At 39.2% G+C, this 22,452-nt stretch overlaps 1 protein-coding gene across 4 annotated transcripts in view; it reads right to left on the bottom strand.

The window, feature by feature from the left end:
• Rap1gds1 (Rap1 GTPase-GDP dissociation stimulator 1) overlaps positions 1 to 22,452 on the bottom strand; it is a 152,424-nt gene that overhangs the window by 82,223 nt on the left and 47,749 nt on the right. For all 4 annotated transcript variants that reach the window (XM_021157708.3, XM_021157709.3, XM_021157710.3 and 1 more), the window contains exons 3-4: positions 14,714 to 14,836; positions 8,095 to 8,220 (exon numbers count right to left, since the gene is read on the bottom strand). In XM_021157708.3, coding sequence (XP_021013367.1) covers positions 8,095 to 8,220; positions 14,714 to 14,836 — 249 coding nt within the window. The remainder of the gene's footprint in view (positions 1 to 8,094; positions 8,221 to 14,713; positions 14,837 to 22,452) is intronic.

The raw sequence follows: 22,452 nt of genomic DNA, 5'->3' as shown, positions 1-22,452 counted from the left end.
CATGCTTTCTGTAACAGATGACCTAGGCATGCCATCATTGACATGTGACAGAAGATAGTATGTACTAATAGGTTTTCAACAGACAGAGTGGGAAATTTACGTTTATGTAAAAACTTCAGCTTTCACAGGTAAAGTGAAAGTGGAAAAAAAACAAGTTAACGCTCGCTCACACATTCCTTCTCCCGGGCTTTATAAAGTGATCGTTCCCTTCATCACCTAAACCCTAAGAATCACGGGGAGTCAGGTCAATGTTCATTCAGACGTTCTACTCAGGCACAAGGAAACAACTGGCATCCAAGACACACAAACATCGTGTGAAGAACATACGTGATTTCTTACTGACCACCCCCCACCCCCAATCTATTACTCCATGTCTATGCTAACGATTTTTTTATAACACAGTGCTATGTGGGAAATAATTAAGCATGAACAAACAGTAGTTTATTCTTCTCTAATATTTTTATTAACAGTATAAATTTACTCAGTTTGGGTTTCCTAGTACCATTTTAACACATAAGGGATTTCACAGTGTAAGAATGGTTACTGAAGCATTTAACATCAGTATTAAACCAGGTAGAGATGCTAACCAAGAACCAACTGTGTACCACCCCAGTCTCCCACTTCAAATCTAAACTTCTCTCCAGCACCACAGCTGGCCTGTTAGGACAGCTTCCCAAACCTCTCTCTGCCTCACATCTCTGCCCATATCCACGCTGTTCGCTATTGTGAAAGTGGAAATGCCGATCACAGCTCACTGCAGGCTTTTTCTAGTCATACCTTAGGATGCATAGTATATCCTAACCTTAGATGGGCTTTACATGACAAATACCAGCAAACCTGCAAACCCAGCATCCGTTATCTCCTGGGAGCTGCATCCCTGTCAGCCTACCTGAGAACAACTCCACCTTCATGCTAGCCTCTCCCCAGAGCACTGTCTCTGCACTCCCTCAGCCCAGCGTTCTCACCATCACTGGCCTGGGGGTTTTATGAACTTACACTTTCCCAGGCAATCAGAAGTCACATCAAAATCTGTGACACTGGCTTTCTGACAAAGTTCTTCTCTAAAGCAGAATTGTTCTTCCTCTTTTAAACATAAACCTGTTTATTCCCTCCTCTAAACTCTTGTTGCAATGCCACTGACTTCATTTTCTGTATGTATTTGTTTACTGTTAAAAGCATGGAGGAACACAGAAACATGCAGTAATTTTGCTCTTCACATGAATTGTCCAAACATTGTAAAAATAGCATTATGAGGTAATACTTTATAATTTTATGTACACACGGGGGAGGGGGAGAAGGAAAGAGAGAGAGCTTCCATCCCAAGAAGAGCTAAAAGACATAAGAGTATTTGTCACAGAAAAGAGAAGATGTTTACCTCCTGGACATACAGATGCTTTATTTAAGTAGGTACAGGCTCACAGGAAGCTACAGGACAGAGCGACACATAGGCACAGGCACATACACGCATGTACACATACACACCAACAGAAAAACAAAAACCAATCAACTCAAGACATCCAAGGCCCCAACCATAGCATGCTCTTGTTGAATATTTACTTTCATGTCCCAAGAGGATATCACACAATATAGATACAATAGCTCCACCAGGGCATCCACACTGATATCTAAGGGCTCTATACAGACTTCATTATTTCTCATTTTGTGTGTGTGCATGTATGTACAGGTCTAAGCAATTTATCTGTGTACACATTCATGCAGTGGCATTAACATAGTTTTCAGGACTCACTTTCATGCAAATTAGATTTTTAGAAGACTAGCAATGGATTAATAAACAAAGACAAACTTTTTTTCTCTTTCTTCTTTCTGGAGACTTCAACCTGGACATGTCATACAAAGGATCTTGTTCTGAATGAAGCTAAACTAGTTGAAAACCACTCAATATTTTTTTTTTCTTTTCAAATTTTAAGCTCCGTACTTGAGGCAACCACCAAAACCCAGCATCCTTGGGCGATATTTCTCAAATAAAACTACACAGTGTGGTTTCTTGGATTCTGTTTAAATAAAGAGCAAGACAAAAGTCATTAAGTGGAGCTCATGAGCAACCTCTGAAGAACCATTATCCAAGAGAGCACACCTAACGCCAGCAGACACTTTCCCGTATTGTTACTAGGTGCCTACAGGACTGCCCTAGTAATCCCTGCTTGCACTTGCTTCAAGGGTCTGTTTAATGACTATAACCTTCCTTTTAGCATAAGGTAAGAATCATACAAACCAACTTTTCTTGTGTTCACTATGGCTGCCAAAAAGCTGAGGTTCACTTAATGCTTACACACAGTTAAGCATATTAACCCTGCTTCTTACAGGATGTTTTTACCTTTTGTCTTTCTCTATAAGCTTCCTGTGTTTTATACATTCATTGTAAATATACTGCACACACTTGTTGCAGTATATTTAGATTAGGTTACAGTAAAGTTTAGAATTATCATAGTATTTATTTCCTTTGCATAATGGCTTATAACCTATGTTCTGCTTTTATATATAAACCCTACTTGGAGGTGGACAGTGAGCCAGGGTCTCATGTAGCCCTGGCTGTTCTGGAACTCACTCTGTACACCAGGCTGGCCTCAAATTCTCAGAGATCTGCTTGTCTCTGCCTCCCAAGTGCTGGGATAAAAAGTGTCCTACCATACCCAGCCATAAATCCTATTTAATCCATGAAACAAGTTTATTTTAACCTAACAAACTTTAGAGCTAAAAAAAGATCAGACATATTAAATGGCACAGCTGAGGTTCTATCTATAACATTACCTGCCTTCCAGGGGACATACTAAACTTTTATGTAATTTTATCTATATAACTTTTGACAACCAATTCCCTTTCCTTTCCTTTCCTAGAATGCACTATTTGACCTATTTTAAAAGGCAGATGGACCTTATAGTCTCGTTATCACTGTAGTAAAAGCCACATATTTAGTATGTATCCGAATCACCTCATCATGTCTGCTTTTGACCATGGTATTTTCTCTACAATAGTTAAAGCACTGTTCTTTTTCATCAATGTTTTTTTTAGAGCTTTTAAGAACTATAAGACAGCATCTACTTCAATCCACACAGAACATCTTTATGAAGTATTTTCATGCGATAATAGTCATAATCAAATCTAAAAGCTCCATTGTAAAACAGTTATCTATTCTTTTCTTCTATAAATGGCATACTTTGATAGTAAGTTTACTGATAAAGTTGAATGTCATCCGTATGCTACTAGCTAATAATTCAATTTCTTCTAAAATAGAAAAAAAAACAAAACCCTCTAACCAAATAATTAGAGCACTGAAATAAATATTTCTAAGTGCCAGAATAAACAATTCCATTTAATAAAGCTGCAGGAAACATTGATTACCTGTACAATTTCAAAGCATTTCTGTACTATATTAACATATAATAATCTAATTTTCATTATAAAATATTGTTTAGCTATTATTTCTTGGCACTTGCAGTTAATTTAAACTAGATTATTTGGCCCATGAATAAAAAACAGTGGGACTGGGGAGGAGGCTTAGCAGGTAAGAGTGCTATATAGGCATAAGGGCTTGAGTTCCAATCCTCAGGGCCCATTATAAAAGCTGGGCATGTCTATAGGTGTCTGTGAGCCTGGCATTGCTGGGTAGACAGAGCTGAATCCTGGCAGTTCACTGCCTAGCAAGCCTGGTCCAAACAGCAAGATTTTAGTCCAGGGAGAGGATCTCAAGGCAATAAGGAGGCTGGCAGAGAAAAATATCCAAGGTCTACCTCTGTACATTCATGTGGCTGCAATACTTGCCCCCCCACACCTCATATACCAACCAACCAGCCAACCAACCAACCAATCATGTAACATATTAAGAATCACTAACATACATTTATTTGACCATTCTTTTGTACGCTTGAAGTGAATTAAATAAACAGAATTTACTTTGCTTCACAAAAACTGCCATGGCAATCCAGATTACTAACTTGTTTTGATTATTTTATTCACTCAGGGGAACTGTAATTTTCTTTTCTGTGGAACTGAGATACTACATCATGTAAGCATCTTAAAATATGTGTATTGTTCTAGTAATAGAACTATGTAACAGCAAGTATTGCTTTATTATTATAAGCGGCATATTCAATTCTAAATTTTGATTGTGTTAACCCTGCTCTTTATATAAACTGGGTAAACAGTGAATTTTATATATTCATTTTCTGCTAGTTCCTATCAAATCTTCTTGTTGTTGTTTTTATTTGTTTTGTTTTGTTTTGTTTTTGAGACAGGGTTTCTCTTAGCTGTCCAGGAACTCACTCTGCAGTCCAGGATGGCCTTGAACTCAGAACTCTGAGATTCACCTGACTGCGTCTCCTATGTGCTGGGATCAAAGGTGTGCGCACATCAAATGCTATTTCCTTAACTCAAAGGGTAATATCAACAAACAGAAACTCAAATCTCCAATAACCAATGTGTCCCTGGGAACATTAAATGCAGAGGAGAGATGCCACGGACCTGTTAGAGATTAGGAACACTCGAACAAATCAGCAATTTACAATGTGCATAGCTCTAATTTTAGGAATCAATAAAAATAGAGAATGCTACAAAAACTCCAAGTAAGACAATCACTCTCTTGGGTTTTAGATATAACCTGTAAAGGGAACGTGTACACAGAGCAAGCACTTCTTAAACATAGTATCTCCCTGTTTAAAACAACATTCCTGAGCAGGTTCTACTACACACAGCTTTGCCGATTACTTTACAAATTGAAACATAATTTTTCCACACATAACTTCTTTGAAAGGTGTCAAATTTCTCGGCAACAGTTACTCTGGCAAAGCTAATAGGTACCCTGGCACACAAAATTTTAAATGTTGCTTGCATCTAAAGTCTATTTGAATGCCTTGAAAGAGGAATCCGTAATGCAATGCCTCACAGGTGATATGGGAGACCGCACAGTAAACAATTTTAAGTGAAAACTGTCCTCAGACAGAGATTCTTTCATCTCCACACACGAGACAGAGATGCATCCGAAGGTTCACCAGCCGTAGAGCCCGACTACACCCGGTCTGGTGGGTGTGCTGCTCTGCTTCGTATGTGGGGATTATGTGAGAACACTTCCTTCCGCTAGGAAGAGCGCCTATAATGGGAACTGACAAGGCTGTTACTAAAACTGAAGCCTGACCCACTTCTCTGCTAGAGTTCCATGCATTTTATGGGTATTTCTCTCAAATAAATTGGTAAAGTTATGTTAGCAAATGTGTATCACATAGACACAGATTTCTCCTTTTTCCCCTCTTGTGGTGAGTTGCTTACAGTGCCTTCCGTTAATGCTAGTTTTCTATCTATCTAATCTATCGACTGCATGCCTACTACCACCCGAACAAAATCCACACCTTTAAAAATCATGCAGTTGGAGCAAACTAATCACCCACCTCAATTATTCTAACAGGTTAAATTTCATAAGAATAAATATGAATTTTAAAATATGTTATATTTTGAAAAAGCAAGTCTCTTAAATTTACTAATTTGTAATGTTTCTTGTTCCTCTCATTCTCTCTCAAAAGCATCATTTTCCTGATAAAGGGGAAACGGCTCATTATTTAAACTAGAAGTCAGCACTGTCTTCTCAGGTAAGCCTAGTTTTTCTTAAAATCCCAACTGTTATGAAATAAATGATAAATGCAATTCAAATAAAATTGTGAATAACTAGACAGCACTAAATTCATACTTTCATATCTTGGTATTTAAGTATATACTCCAGTTTTTCTAGAATAATTCTGGAGAAAACACTAAGAAGCTGGCATAAATTTAATTTAAAATAAAAGGATAAGAAAGCAGTCTTAAGTTATACACGTGACAATACTGCACAATGAATCTATTGTATCCTATTATTTACAGCAATAAATCACTTATGTTTAACATTTTTAACATCCTTGACTTCATTTTCTTTAACCAAGGCTAAGAAGTGAAAAATTTGGCTCAAGTCACAGTGTTTATTTATCAATTTAACTGTAATTTCCACTGAAGGATGAAGTAGTTGTAAATGTCTCTATACAAATAAAATATATTAATGTCACAGCCCCCACTGAACCAATAAAACTTTATATTGCATACCTCATAAGTCAAAGGAACAAACACTATAAATACTATCACAGTGACCTTCACTTTCATCAAACTATAGCTGTACTATCTTGATATTTGTCACCTGGAGTTCAAGGTTCTTTAAAATATACAGGGAATAAAATGACTGTATATATCCACGAAAACCATAAATAACCAGAAGACAGTGTAGTGTTCTATTCTGCCATTACCAAGTGACATTCCAGGACAAGAGTCTCATAAGAGGCAATAATTCCCATGTTTGGAGGGGAAAAAAATTCAAGAAAAATTAAGCTGAATAATATTTAAAGACTTTTGATGATTTTATATTCTCCAGTAAACACAGAAGGGCAAGAATGAAACCTAACTTATAATACTCTGAAAGTACATATAACCATTTGGTAACTACTACTACGCAGAGGTTAGGGGTATGTATTAAAAAATAATTTGTTTTTATATCAATGAATAATTTTTGAGAGCTGAGATCACAATCTATGATACTTAATAAAAACCACTCTCACAGACATACACACTCTTTCTCACACACATATATTCACATACATACGCACTCACATACACTCATACACAAACACAATCTCTCTCACATACACACACTCTCTCACACACATACACAAACAGTCTCACATACACACACTCTCTCACATGCACACAAACACACTCTCACATACACACACACTCACACATATACTCTCACACATACACACACATACGCTCTCACACACACACTCACTCTCTTACACACACACACTCTCTCTCTCTCTCTCTCTCTCACACACACACACACACACACGATGCAAAATTATAAAATGAAGAACTCTCATTTTGTAAATGAAGGTAGTACCTTAAGATACAGAGAGTCAGATTCGAGTAGAACATATGTAACTTTATGTGCATCATCAGGGATTGGAAAATGGACCCTATACTTTACATTCAGATGTCCCGGACACCATCACACACAGGAAAGAGAAGAGAGTGAGAATAAGAAGGCTGCCTTTATTGTGCTACAGATCAGTTACAGCAAATAACTACAGTTTCTTTTGCTGTTTTTGTTTTACTATAAATATGTATATGGTTCACAAGTATAAGTCACATTTTAAAACACTGTGTTAGGAAAAAAAAAACCCAAATATTTAGTATTCACAGCAAAATACAACTCACTTAAGGTATGGGCTCAACAAGGAAAACATGGTAAAATTATTCTGGTTGCACAAATACTGATTTTGTAGGTGGTTTAAACTTGAATGATAAGTGTGTGATTTCTGGCTCAAAAATAAAAATCTAGAGACAACTAAGATATGCCTGATTAATTTGAAACTCTCAAAGTATGCTGTTTGTCTGTTGAGCTCTCTTTGTATAGCCCAGGCTGGCCTTGAACTCGTGATCCTCCTGCCTCTGCCTCTGGAGTGCTGGGATTAAAAGTACGTGTCATCAAGTCCAACTTTGTACTCAGAAGTTTTCGGTGTATATGAGAGAAGAAGTAGTAACTGCGGTATGTTGCACTAAGTCAACCTGCAAGTTCTTGCTTCCCCTGTGTAGCATGGAGTTCCAGAGGGTGGTAAGGATGGCGATGACGGAATGGAGCCAATGTGGATGCAGTGGGCCAGTCTAGCTTTTGAGGAGATGATGGAGTTTACAAATGGTTTTACTAAATGGCAATTAATTAAAACTTCATTTGGACAGATAAGCATGTTCACTTAGATAATACTTCAATAAGACCTAATTTAAAGATCTGCACATTGAGTTTTGTTAAATTTAAAGGTCTCAAAAGCTTTAGCAACTTACTTAGAAAATATCTCTTGTATAAAATGGGGATTTGCTCCCTCTAACTACTTCCTTAAGGAGCATGGTGGCCCAAGTTTCTGTCAGTTCTGCTGAATAAGCAGAGCTAAAGCTAACTGGCCTCTCTAGGAAAGTCAGTCCTGACACCAAATTAAAAACCAATTTGAAAATCATACTTTCACAATTCTTTAAACGTGGTGAAAGTATCACCAACATCTTGATACTTACGGCTATCGTAGCAAATGTTTCCTAATGCCCTGCCAGTTTGAAGCAGCACTTCCTGGTCTTTGCTATTTAACAGCTGTACCAGTGGTGAAATCAATCCAGCATCTACACATGGGATTCGCATAAATTCTGAAAAGAAGAGACAGGTTTCATCAGAACTCGAAATATATGTCATCTCCCCTAGTAAAATAAACACATAGTGCTAAGTTTAAAGGGTTTACTATTTGAAAGCGCATTTCTGTTCAAATTTCTTGCCTACAACCCTATTAAATACCTGATGAAACCAATAAACATACAAAACCTCATAGGGCCACATTATCCGCCGTATTTTAACTAACTTTCATTACAGCTGAGGTAGCACTATCTCTTGGGAATGACTGGCGTGCTGTGGAAACAGCACACGGTGGTGGCAGGGTTACTGCATAGTGAGATGATTAAAGGAGAAGCTATAAACTAAGCTACCAAGTGCTCCAGTTTATCACTACATGGTCTCCAAAAGCTCAAAGTTAAGAAGAAAAATGAAAGGTTCCAATGAATCCTTTAATAATAGGTCTTTTTCAATTGTTCAGGCCTAGAAGACTCCTGCATTCCTCATCTCTCTTAACGTGCAGTTTATGGATCACTCACATCTGCTCTTGCTATGTCCATTCGTTTACAGGTCTGTTCAGGGTCACTTATATCTGTTTGTATGCTATGTCCATGTGTTTACAGGTCTACCCAGGGTCACTCTTGTCTGTTCTTGCTATGAGCCCATGTTTACAGGTTTATCCAGGGTCACTTATGTCTGTTCTTATGCATGTGCACACATTTACAGGTCTATCCAGGGTCACTCATGTCTGCTCTTGCTATGTGCATGCATTTACAGGTCCATCCAGGGTCACTCATGTCTGTTCTAATGCTATGTACAGTGTTTACAGGTCTATCCAAATACTATCCTTCTTGTCATTCAAAGCTGTTCTCCCTTACCTCTGGGTTTACTGTTCTCTGCTTACTGACTCTTGGTGATACCATCGCAGAAAGGATTAGAAAGAACTTCATTCTTTTTAGATCCTCACCCCCAAAATCCCAAATAAGGAAAGGTAGTTGATTAAACCTCTCCAAAAGCCAGTGTTACCCTGTGGGTTTCACACCTGCCATCAGCATGTTCTAGTGAATATATAGCTAACTCTTCAGGGTAGAGTTTATCTTACTAAAGAACACCAACTTTCCACACCCACTTTCAAGAGCGTCCAGGCCCTAGTACGTTTTTGTTCCATGTAGCCCGTGTCTATCCTCATAAGCAATCTTTCTCTTTTTCCTTCATTTAAAAATTCTCAAAGTGCAAATTATCAGATATTAGGTGAGCAGTAACTCCCACACAGTATTTCCCTGCAGACAGCCGTGAGTGACAGGCAGCGCTCAGCCTTAAGAACTTCATTCCTATAGTATCTCTCATCTTTATATTACTACAATTTAAACTCCCATGATTAAAATTACTTTCTACTAAACCTCTGAGTTTATCACGGGCAGTTTTAATAATGCAGAATACCCTATGATATGGTGTGGAAAAGGAATTACGTTATACATGTTCATGAACAAAGGAGACACCACCATCAATCTACTGATGGGCTTCCTCTCACGTTAATGCTTATTTCAGAGATATCGATACACTTCAACTGTCAGGCTAAATAACTGATTTATTTCTTTTTTTCAGTTGGCTTACAATAGTTGAGATGATTTCATTGACTACTATTTAAATTAGAAGTGGTATAATTTGGATTTTTATTTCAAAAACGGTACCTGTTGTTACATCACTGTTTTGTTAACTGCCTTAAAAGAATACAAACATCAAACAATTATGATTTTTCTCTTTGCTCTCATATTCTAATTGATTATCTGATACCAAATTCTCAAAACTTGAACTCTGCAATCAATAGGTATTTGTAAAATGATAGAAGATAAATAATTGGGCTGTTGAAATGACTCAGCAGTTACGAGTACTGACTGCTCTTCCAGAGGCCCTGAATTTAAATCCCAGCAACCACATGGTGGCTCACAGCCATCCTTAATGAGATCTGATGTCCTCTTCTGGGGTGTATGAAGACAGCTACAGCGTACTGACATATAATAAATAAGTAAATAAATAAATAAATACTTTTTAAAAAAGAAGATAAATTAACTGCAGAAAATTATAAAATATTCTGATCATTTTTATTCGGAAGCACAGAGCTAGAACAAAGCTGCTGAAGATGCCAATATTCAGTTACTATAAAGGCAAGTTGCTTCTGTTAGGAGAGAGTAACACTCCTTTCTCAGTGAAGCTGAGCAGCACTCCTTAGCTAATGTAAAATAAGCCACTGGCCTTCCTTCCTTCCCTGTCCCTGTGTGTGTGTGTGTGTGCGTGTGCACTCACATGTGTGCAAATATACAACTCCAGAACTTACCAAGAATGTTTGCAACACTGTGTATATTACACTGGAGAAGCTTCAGAATGGCTATGACAGACATCTAAATTCAAAGGTGCTCCTAGCATACACACGGCTAGGTCAATACCACAGGAACCTGTCCCCTGCCATGCCAGGCTGGAGTCTAACACAAGTCCAGCTTGCACAGCACTGTTAGAGCTTATGTTGACAGATCTGCTAAGCAAAGCAATGGTGATGGAAAAGATGCCCCAGTGTAGGAGAATCGAGGGCGTGGAGGATCACCCTCACAGAAGCAGGGGGAGGGGGGCCCAGTGTAGGGGAATCAAGGGCGGGGAGGTGCGAGTGAGTGGAGGATCACCCTCATAGAAACAAGGGGAGGGAGGATGTGATAGGGGGTTTCTGGGAGTGAGGGAAACCGGGAAAAGGGATAACATTTGAAATGTAAATAAAGAAAATAGCCAATTTAAGAGGGGGGGGGTGTGTGTCAAACTCTCTTGTCATCTTGAACTCCAGACAACGGAGACTAGGAGGCACTTGCAATATAGTAAGAATATAAAAGGAGTAGTATCACTGAGCACAAGCTGGTGGAAGCCACAGAAAGCAGAAGCCACTACACATTTGTACATACTATGCATGTCTACAAACATCATTCATTCATTCATTTATTTATTGCATTATGTGTGGACTTTGATTCAGAGGCATTGTTCTATTTCAATGTTAATAAAACAAATTGGATTCTCACCTCTTTGAATCTTCGATTTAGTAAACTACTCGTAATTTCTTATATTTTTATTTTTTCTTTGTCAGACTTACTTCAACTACGTATTTATTCAGTGTCACTATGAACTATAGGCTGAGATGAAAATGTTTTTCTTTGTAAAGATACAGATTCATAAATTTACATATACACTCATCAAACACTTGAAAACAAGACTTATGTGTGCCTTCCTCACTTTCATCTACTTGAAAGAACTGAGCACTAATCCAAACTGCAAGCCAAGCACAGGGAGTGCTAGTGTGCGCCTTAGAGCTCCGGCTCTACATGGTGCTACCGGAACCTGCTTCTGTCAACTCCTAGCTTTATACAGTTTTCTTTTGATGTAAGGCATGAATGAAAATGAATGACTTTAAGGTGAGATGACAAGTTTCTGCTTTTGGTAAATGCTTTCTTTATTGTTTTCATCTCTAAAGACAATACTGACGGGCTGTTCTTGCACAGTCATGGATTCAGGTTCTAACGCTTTATGTGTCAAGGTAAACTTGAGCTACTAAACAACTTGGTACATTTTCCCACTGGTGTTTTAAGATGCTGCTTCTAGGAAAAACATATTTCACATTAAAATAAACACCTACCTCATAGGGGATGGAGGAAAGAATTAAAATACATTAAATTGCAACCCTCAATAAGAAATCTCTATGTTTCAGGTAGGGCCTTCCCTGAACCCCTTGAATTATTAATGCTCTGGCCATTCTGGTGGAAAGTTTGCCACAGGAAGAAAAAGCATAATGCTGACTCACTCTGCTGAGTTTTTATTGCTTTGGACCAAGATTTAGTTCTTAACCTTACACTTACCAGAACCACCTAGAGGACTTTTTAAAACAAACCTCAACAAGAATTTAGAACAATGCATATAACACACAACAAAATGTAAGCACATAATAGCGGCTAACGTTGAGAATTATTCACTATGGTATTATGGACACCATACCATACTTGCTTTTATTATTTATTGCAAGTGTGCACACGTTAATACACGTTAATACTTCATTGAAGTCTAGCTAGTCAGCAGGCTTTGGTAATACCATGTCTGCCTCTGGAGTGCTGGGACTGCAGGCAACCAACACATTAGCCCAACTTTCATGTGAGGTTTAGGGACCTGAAGTCTGCCTCACTTTGCAGTATGTGTCCAATTTAAAAAAAAAAAAAAAGAATCACTCATAGATATCTGTCCTGTTCATTTCTCTATTGCCTCAAACTAGCTTTAAGTCTACCACACACAAGAACAGTTTACTTAAAAGGTCTAAATGTCTAGCACTATAACTATACTCTCATATCAAGCTTAAATGTGTCACTGAATTTTTGAACATAGCAGGTATGTCAATATTCATATTCTTTTATATGTGAATAAAGTTTAAGCACATTCTATGTTGAATCTGGACATATGAGTTTTATGCTAGTATTTCTTCCTTGTAATTACACAATCTACATAAGTAAGGGAACATCACCTCTATTGATAATCTTTTCTTATTGTCAGGTTTCTTTTTTTTTTTTTTTTTTTTGAGACAGGGTTTCTCTGTGTAGCCCTGGCTGTCCTGGAACTCACTCTGTAGACCAGGCTGGCCTTGAACTCAGAAATCTGCCTGCCTCTGCCTCCCAAGTGCTGGGATTAAAGGCATGCGCCACCACCGCCTGCATTGTCAGGTTTCTAATAAGAAACAATCCCAGTGAGTATGCTGTTGTATCATGCTGCATTTCTACATTAAAAAGAAAAACATTTGAGTAAGAGTCTTCTCTATTTTCTCAGCCGTTCATTTAAAAAAAATGATGTTAATTAAGGAAAAAAAATCCAAATATATCAATTTACTTTCACTAATTAATATATCCTTTATCTGCCTGATGTGAAGTGCTAGTGCTAAGCGTTCTGTTCTGCCTTTAGGTCACAGCTAATGCCCTCCAGAGTACCTCTAGACAAAACGTCTGCTAGCAGGACTATGAGTAACTGAATTTATGCTATAATAAAAAAAGAGGACTCAGTAAAAATACATCTTGCCTTCTGATTCTCCAAAAATCTATACTGTGACTCTGATGAGGTTAAAGATAAACTACTCATCTTAAAAGCCGAGCTGCTTTGTACTAGAAGAGGTTAGTTTAAGATAACAAGTAACTGGGAAGGAAGCTCCACTCTGAACCCAGGTCACTATCTTAGATAATGACAAATAAATCACAGAGCCAGTTTTCAGTGAACAATCAAATCAAATATGATTTCCCAATGCAGACGCTCACTGACACTTGAAAGGCATTTTGATGAGCTTCAAATAAGGAAAGTGTTTTGTGCCAACTTCACTTTTGGTAATTTATATAAATGTACACTGCCTTACTAGCCCAAACAACAGTTCTTTGCAAAACCAATTAGCATGGTAATTACTCAAATGAAATCAGAAATGTTTAAGCTGCTCTGTGAGAACTATTGATCTATGAAACGTGAGAATAAAAGGCGTAATACCAAATTCTGTCCAAGTGAGACGTACTAAGTGTTATTATAATTACTGTTTCCCCTTATGCTTAAAGGCTGCTTCACTTACTGACTCTGATGGTTTGGTTTTGCTCGGCCCAGGGAGTGGCACTATTTGGAGTTTGGAGGGCTTTAAGACCCTACTCTTAGCTGCCTGGAAGCCAGTCTTCTCTTAGAGGCCTGCAGATAAAGATGTAGAACTCTCAGCTCATCTGCACCATGCCTGCCTGGATGCTGCCGCCTTGATGATACGGGACTGAATCTCTGAACCTGTTAGCCAGTCCCAAGGAAATGTTGTCCTTATAAGAGTTGCCTTGGTCATGGTGTCTGCTCACAGCAGGGAAACCCTAGCTAAGACACTAATCAGATAAAAATCACGTAACAAATACTTTTGCTTAATTTTCCCAAGGAATCTGTCAGTGGATATATATAATACAATGGGATGAATTTAGTATTATATAATTTATGATATCATTGCTTTTCCAAAGTGTTGAGATTAAATTTCAGTAAGGGACTTAAGGCACAGTTGTTTTCTATGAAAGCAAGAGTGAAAAGGGAACATACATACCAACTGCACTGTTGCTATCAACGTCAGCTCAAATCGGGGAAAGGTGAAGCAGGGAAAACTAGCCAGGCTCTCTCTAGGCATCACAACACAATACAAAACAACACACACAGAAAACACAAGCTCCTCTGTGAGAAGAGGAAGAATGGATGAGGAGCTAAAATAAATAAATAATAAATAATTTTAGAGCTGAACTAAAAATGACAAAAGGAGAGCAGAGATGAATAGTAGTTTCCCTAATTCTACTCTGAATAAGTGGGACTATATGAAGAAAATAACTGTTAACTGGAGTCACCTAAAACAGTAACAAAGGCAAGAAAAAGTAGAAAACATCTAATGTAGGAAATCAAAACAGAAATTAATGAAACATACTGACAAGTAAGGTGTAAAACTGAAGATGTTCCGAGCAGAAACCTCACCATTTTTGGCTACTTCTGCTATGATGTTGGCTACTTTGGCTGTGCAGGAGGCCTGTGGCGTCAACAGATTTGCAAACAACTGAAGAATTCCACTTCCTTGTATTTTTTCACTTGTTTCTGCATCTGAAAGAAAGAAAAAAAATGGCTTCCATGAAGTTCTGTAATGCAAATGTGAACTATTCAAAATGGCAGCAAACGACTCAAGAACTTCCCCTGCCTACAAAGAAAGCTCACTCATATACATTGGACCTTTCATCTAAACTACCTTTTGCTGAATAAGCTGCCTTTACCTCCAGATTTCATCTGCACAATTCACTACAGCACTACTTGTTTATCTCCAGTCATACTGCAAAAGAGGGTTTTCTTACTCCATCAAGCACTGGACAACCACTTCCTTTAAGTCTTAGTTTCAATGGTATCAGTTCAGGACAGGAAGTTTTTTCCTACATCCTTTGTGAATTCTTAGAGCTGTAACAGTATAATTTTATATAATTTTTATGGTTCCCTATAAAGGCATAGTACCTTGAAAATATCAATGATAATGAGTAAAACTCCTACCTCATAAACATTTTATGTAATGAGTGATAGCTAAGATTACATACTTCCATATGATAGCCACATTTTAATATAACTTGTTAGAAATGCAATTACTATAAAGATCTAGGAAATAAACTCCATGATATTCAAAACGCTGCTTGGTGATACAGGGATTCCAGAGCTCCTAGCTGCTTCTCCTACAGAGCCTTAAATAAACACAAGCTCCTCCAGGTAGCTACTACTGAACGGATAACCTGTTAAATCAAAAGGCAACGGGTTATCTAGATGATGACAAATAAGGAAAAGCCAAAAAATTACTATTTGATTATAGTCGATGAGGAGAAATATGTTTAATGAGAAAATTAGAGGGCTCATTAAAATCTTCAATTAAAGCTTGACTGTATAATACACTGGCATGTTGTAGATCTTCGAACACACACGTCACAGAGAATACTGTGAATTCTTACCAGGCAGGCAGCACGCATCATGAAGCAGGGAAGTCATCCCCATTCAGGTAATTCACAAGCACACACAAACGTGGATTCCTTCATAGCTAATGCGGAATGCTGAGAGGCGTTTTTTGTCTTCAAGACGCTTTTACATTTACTTACTTCTGTGTGTGTGTAAGTGCGCAGGCACGCCCTGCATTATTAGAGTATGTCTGTGGAGGTCGGAGGGGAACTGAAGGACTCAGTTCTCTTTCCTCCATGAGTCCAGGGATCAAGCCTGGGCTTGGCGTGGTGGCAAGAACCTTTACCCACTGAGCTACGTTGCCAGACCCTATTTAGTGTTTTTCACACTGTAGTTTCCAATCTATTAGTAAGTTGTTGAGAGAGAAAAAATGAATTATTACCTACAATAACAAAAGAATTAAAAAGGTACACATAAAGGGAAAATTTATTCTTTGTGTTGGGTTAAATTATGTATGTATAAACATGATTGTACACACACACACACACACACACACACACACACACCACGGTTTTGCTTTTCCTATACCAGGAACTAAGCCCATATTTTTTCATATGCAAAGACTCTACTACTGAGCTACACCTCTAGTTCCCATAAAATGTATTTTTAATCATAGGTCAAAAAAAATTAGAAACTGCTATTTCATGTGTTCTTTATCTACCCAGAATTCTGAGTTAAAAGGATCATAATTTCTTCCAGTATACTCTCATTTTGTATCTTTGACAAAAAATTTTAAGGTACCACCAGGAAATTTGACACCTAAAATGTATGTGTACACAGACAGACAGACAGACAGACTCGCATACACACACACACACCCTTGCACTAAGCTAGGAAGTAGTGAGGTCGTTTTACCATGACAATTGCCTTGTCTTCTCTCGGCTGCTGCAGAGGACAGTGAGGACCTACAGTTGAAAACAATAGGTCTACACTGCCCCAGGGGTCTACCCCACCATCTGTTCATGATGGGCTGACAGCGGAACCGGGCCTATGACAGCATCCAGTCTGGATGTGAGGCCAGGCACGTGCCCAAGAAGGCAAGCAGTAACTGCACATTATCCTAGCACGGCTCATTTTAAATGTAAGTTAAAGATTATTGAGTATCACATCTGAACGTCAGGAGCGAGCGGGAATAAGACATGCAACAGAACACTGCAAGTCTTCCACTGTGACAACCTCCCACACCCACATACATGGATTTTTACACAGGTTTAACATTTAAATACTCCAGAGTTATAATTTTCTTTTGCCATTAGAATATAACAAACAAATTATGCTAAGTCACGAAAATGCCGGTGTCTGATAAACATGAAGTAGCTGTTGTTTCAGACAGGTTCTCTCTATATAGTCCTGGCTGTCTTGTAACTCATTATGTAGGCTGCCTTTGAACTTAAAGAGATCTACTTGTCTCTTCCTCCATAGAGCTGGGATATAAGCCGTGTGCCACCACACCCAAATAAACACAGTTTTGGTGAACCTCAATATCTCTCCCTCCTCAAAATGTACACTTACCTGTAGAACTCAGGTGTCTGCGAGTACCCTTGAAAATGGTTTTGAAAGTGCATTAGGGAATAGTTAAAATGGCAGTCCCTTCAGAGAACCTTTCCCAATGGGTCTTAAATAAAAGGGCAGAGATGCAAAAAAGAAAGGTATATTGCATAATCATAAGAACGTGAACAACGTTCAAAGTACACTATACACTTGTATTAAAACCTCCTTATTTAAACAAGCACTATAGAGAGTGAATACACAAAAGCATAAAGAACAGAACAAAACCCCACTTATGTAACACCACCACTACAAACAGGCTCTACTGCATGATTAATCTGTGAGACTCATTCTATAACATTACAGCGGATGATTTTGATAATCTTATCATTATTTCCATTCCACGGGCAGCATAAGCCAAGGTTGAAGCTGCATTTGAAAACCATCACTAGAAAAAGCAGGGGGATGTGTTAGCTTTGCCTCTTTAAAGTTATCAGTAGGTCATAAGGCAACTGCTGAACATTCAAAGTTGTACGGTTAACTGAAGAAAGGCTTGTACACAGAAGTAAACACCTCAAGAAACTGCATTAATAACTGCAGGGAAGTGGAGGGCGTAACTAGACTGTTGATCTCCAAGGTGAAATCAATTACTGAAGAAGTGGTCCCGACAGGAAGAGTGGATTTCCTCATTCCAGTCTTACAGTTTTTGGATATAATAGCAAGGGAGCATTTTCAGATAAAGATCCATCTGCATTCTGTTAGATAGCCTGGAGGGAAATAGGAAGTAAACAAAACTACAGAAATCTGCCATCTGCAGAATGCTTTAAAGTCCTTAATTTAGCAATATTTATAGTGAGCCTAACAAGATTATATTCTGCGTCTCAAGTAAGTAACATCTTAACAAGGGATCTAAAAATGAGTAATTCAAGAAATACATGGAAGGAAGTAGTATTGCACACTGGTATTATGAGCCAGTGATGAGATGGTATTTACTCCAGTTTCCAGGGGAAATAAGGAAGTAAAGAGACTCACAGAAAACTTTTTTAAAAGGCAAATCACTGTACACTGATATTACTATAATTTTTGGAAAAGTTAAAAAAGAGATAAACGTTCCTATCACCTCCAGGTGTAAACAAGAATGCTGGGTAAGGGGTGGTGGCTGGCTCCTCAGTCATGGTGTGACTTAGGAGGGACAGAGGCAAGCATGGTTGGGAATGCTTGGTAAGGCATGGTGGCAGTGTGGTGTAGAAGGGTGGGGACAGACACAAAGGACACTGGTGGCTGGCCCAGCTTGACAGGAGAGCTGGGAGGAGGGTCCCTGACCTGTTAAGCCCATGGGTGCCTCGAACCCCATCTGTGTTGGTCATTAAGGTGTGCAGCCTTGGACACCCTGGAGGGACGTGCTTGACTCTGGTCCCACAGCCTACATGTCTCAGGGTCAGGGACTTTAACGCTATGCCTTCCAGTGTGTTGGCTGAACCTCAGATGTCACCGTGGTTTCACAGTGACGCATTCACTGTGGCTCTGGCAGTTACAGCTTCTTATAAGGCTGACATGCCGAGCCAAGAATGAAAGATACACAGATTTCTACAGAATCTGACTCCTGGAAGATTTTGAAGATACAAGAAAGCCTGTGAAAGTAGTCATTTCAAAATCTGAAGAATTTCTTGGGATTGAGGTCCACAGAAGTTTGTCGTTGACCTGTGTTTCTGAACTATGAACTGTGAATATGTGGGTTAAAGTAATTTTTCTCAATAAGCCAACAATTAGGAATTAGGGACGCTGGATATTCACATATAGAAGAATGAGTATCATTCCCCATGATAGCCAACTCCAACTGCATCACAAACTTTAATGTGAGACCTAAAGCCACTGGAGTAAAAAGGTGGGAAGACATTTCTTTTTTTTTTTTTTAAATTACATCTTTTCCTCAACATACTGGCCTATGCAAGAGCATTTTCAATCAGCCTCTGGTCCCGCAGAGAATAATGTCAACAATCAATGGTGGGACATCATGAAATTAAAAAGCTTTTGTAGGGAAAAGAACATCCACTGAAATTAATAGCCTAAGGCACAAGAGAAAACTTTTGCTAGCTACACATAAGACATCGGTTAATATCTAAACTATTCAAAGAACTCACAAAACTAACCTAAAACTGGAACAATCAAGTCAACACATGGACTAAAACAGACAATAGTTCTCAAAAGATGAAATAAAAGACACTCAACAAAGGGTAGGGGAGAGGGCTCACTGCCGAGCACTGGGCCTGGAGTTGTGGGTCCCCAGATCCCCATACAGGCTGGGCAAGGATGGGAGCCAGAGTTGGTGATCTCCTGGACTGACGAGACCTGCCTTAGTATAAAGTGGTAAGTATTCAGTAAGCGAGACATCCAATGTCCGACTCCAGCCTCCACATGCATGCATGTGCACACACGCCCAAACACACATGTGCACCCATACATGCAAACATGCATACATCTATATGCACATCATACACAAGAGAGAAAAACAAAAACAATGGGCAATAAACGTACTAAAAAATGTCCAATCTAACTAGCTGTAAGAGAAATACAAATCCAAAGTACAGTGAGATTCCATCGCCCAGGAAGAAAGACATACATTACTTAGAGAACATCAACCAATGCTGAGATGGACACAGACGAAGAGGAACACTTCACACACCACTGGTGGGGATGCTAATAGGAAGGGCAGCACGCATGGTTTTCAAAAACCTCAAACCAGGTAAAGCATTCCACCCTGCTCTGCATAAACCCTGGGTGTTTACTGAAGAGATGGACTGCAATCGAGTCTCTCACAGAATACCTGCACAGTAATGCTTCCCATGGTGCCATTCACAACAGCCACATTACAGAACCGACCTGGGCATCTAACAGCAAAAGAACGGATTACAAAACTGTGGCACATGTACACAATGTTTTTTTTTTTTTCCACCCATGTTACTTGTAGGTAAATGGATGCAATTGGAGATGTTCACATTATGTGAACTAAGCCACACTCAGAAAGACAAATCCCATGTTTTGGCTCGTTTGTGGTTCCTGAATTTTTATATAGATAAAGTCATGCATGGTATACAGAGCAGAAGTGGTCTGGGGTGCAAAGGAAACTAAGGAGGGGAGAAGAAATAATGTACGCTAGACACCTAAGTATTTTAAAACAACAAAATAAAACAATTTTATATGGCCAGAGAATCGCCTGAAAAAATACTGGCACCTGTATATATCTAAAAGGACAAGTGAGCCTTACCATTTTGAGAAGAGGCAAGATCAAATAAATAGTGTAAGCATGCTGTTGAGACTGTTGTTACAACATCAAACACACCACCATTAAACTAAAAGGAGAAATCTTACTTTAGACCACCTCACTAGCAAAACATGGTGCAACATGTGCGGGCCGGCCAGATGGCTCAGTGGGTAAACACAACTGCTGCCTCACCTGACGACGTCAGATCCATTCACACGGTGCATAACAGCACGAACCCCTAAAAGTTGTCCTGTGACCCCACATGTGTGCCATGGTGCATACATATCCAAACACAAAATAAGTAGATGTAGTTTGTACAAAGCCTGAGACGGTCTTTTCTCAAAACCAGCTCATATGCTTTCAACCTCTACCATCCACTGACAGTGTGCGTGCTGTAGCCCCACCACTGACATTACATCACCTTTAAGTCTCTCTCCTCCTCCTAATCTCCGCTACCAACCTGGGCCGCTTTGAACCTACATGAAGAGTTGGTATACTTCCTGACTTGAATGGCCCAACGGTTCTTTTGACAACCCGTCACAAAATCATGCCCAGGGCCTCATTAGAAGTCACCTTCCTCTTCTTTGTGGCTGTCATCCCATCTGCCCTCAAACTGTCAGAAGTTTTACGTATTTTTACTTGCTTTTCAACAGTTTTAGCATGGCTTCGAAGTCCTTTGGTAACTTGAACTCTTAGGACAACTCCCAGCTTCCTCGTCACGGGCACCCTGTACAGATCCTTCTTGCTAGCCATGTGAATCTTCTGAGTGTCTGACTGGACTAGGTTTTCCCCACTGTGATTTTCTGTATCCTCCTCCCGCTGTCTGAGATGTCCTTTCCGTCTAGCTGAAGTGCACTACATTTTAAATTCATTATTCCTTTTCCCTGCCTATTCCCAGCACTAAGTACACACAATAATGCAATTGTTTTCCAGCTCTCAGACATGAGAGTGGGAGAATACATTTTTACTAAGTCCTTATGGTGAAAACGTAAGATGAAGAGGGCACAAGTTATCATCAGAAAGCTACGTATTGACGAGGAAAGAGATGTAAGTTTAAAAACCATTTAATGTGATTCCTACCACTTTGGAGGTTTATGTATGAAGTACAGAGGGAAGCTTTTACAGCTTAATAAACACCACAGAAAATTTCCAAACGCGCGCACTTGTGTGTGTGTGTGTGTGTGTGTGTGTGTGTAAGTGTGCTTGCCCATGAGGACACCAAAGGCTGTGGAGACCAAAGGCTGACATCAGGATGTCTTCCTCAATTGCTTCAAGACCTTCCTTTCTAAAATTAAGTTTACATTTATTTACTATATGTGTGCATACACTGCCACAGCACACATGTGGAGATTGGAGAACAGCTCTGAGGGAGTGTATTGTCTCCTACTAGGTGGGTTCTGGGAAATGAACTCAGGTTATGCAGCTTAGCTGCAAATGCCTTACCCTCTGAGCTCTCTGTCACAACTTCCACCATATTTTTTGAGGCAGGGTTTCTTACTGAACCTGGAACTAGCAGTTAGGGGTAGAGTCCACCTGTCTTCACCCATCAGAGCAGGGAATATAGCAGTGTGCCACAATGCTTAGCTATTTACATGGCTTTCGGCGATGCGATCTCAGGCCTCATGTTCACACAACTACCTTACCCACTTAGCCATCCGACCAGCCACCAGGTGAGGTTTAAGGGTGGTAAGACATACTCCAAGTAGGAAAGGAGACAGGTACATTTTAGCAGGGACTATGTAAAAGGCTGAAGTGGACAGTTCATCATTTGACTGGACTGAGACCTACCTATGCGAATAGGAAGCACATCTCTGTGTATCTGGAGGACATTTCCAGGAAGAACTGAACTGACCATGCATGGTGGTATCATCTAACAAGCTGGAGGCCTAGACAGAATAAAGGGGATGGGAAGAGCCTGCTACAACCGTCAGCATCTGCTTCTTGGCTTCCATAGGGCAGCTGCTTTCTGCCACACATTCTT

Source organism: Mus caroli, unplaced genomic scaffold (assembly GCF_978045245.1).
Source record: "Mus caroli unplaced genomic scaffold, Mus_caroli_1 scaffold_3, whole genome shotgun sequence".
NCBI lineage: Eukaryota > Metazoa > Chordata > Mammalia > Rodentia > Muridae > Mus > Mus caroli.
Note: the sequence above shows the minus strand (reverse complement) of the source record. Positions and strands in the feature narration are given on the sequence as shown.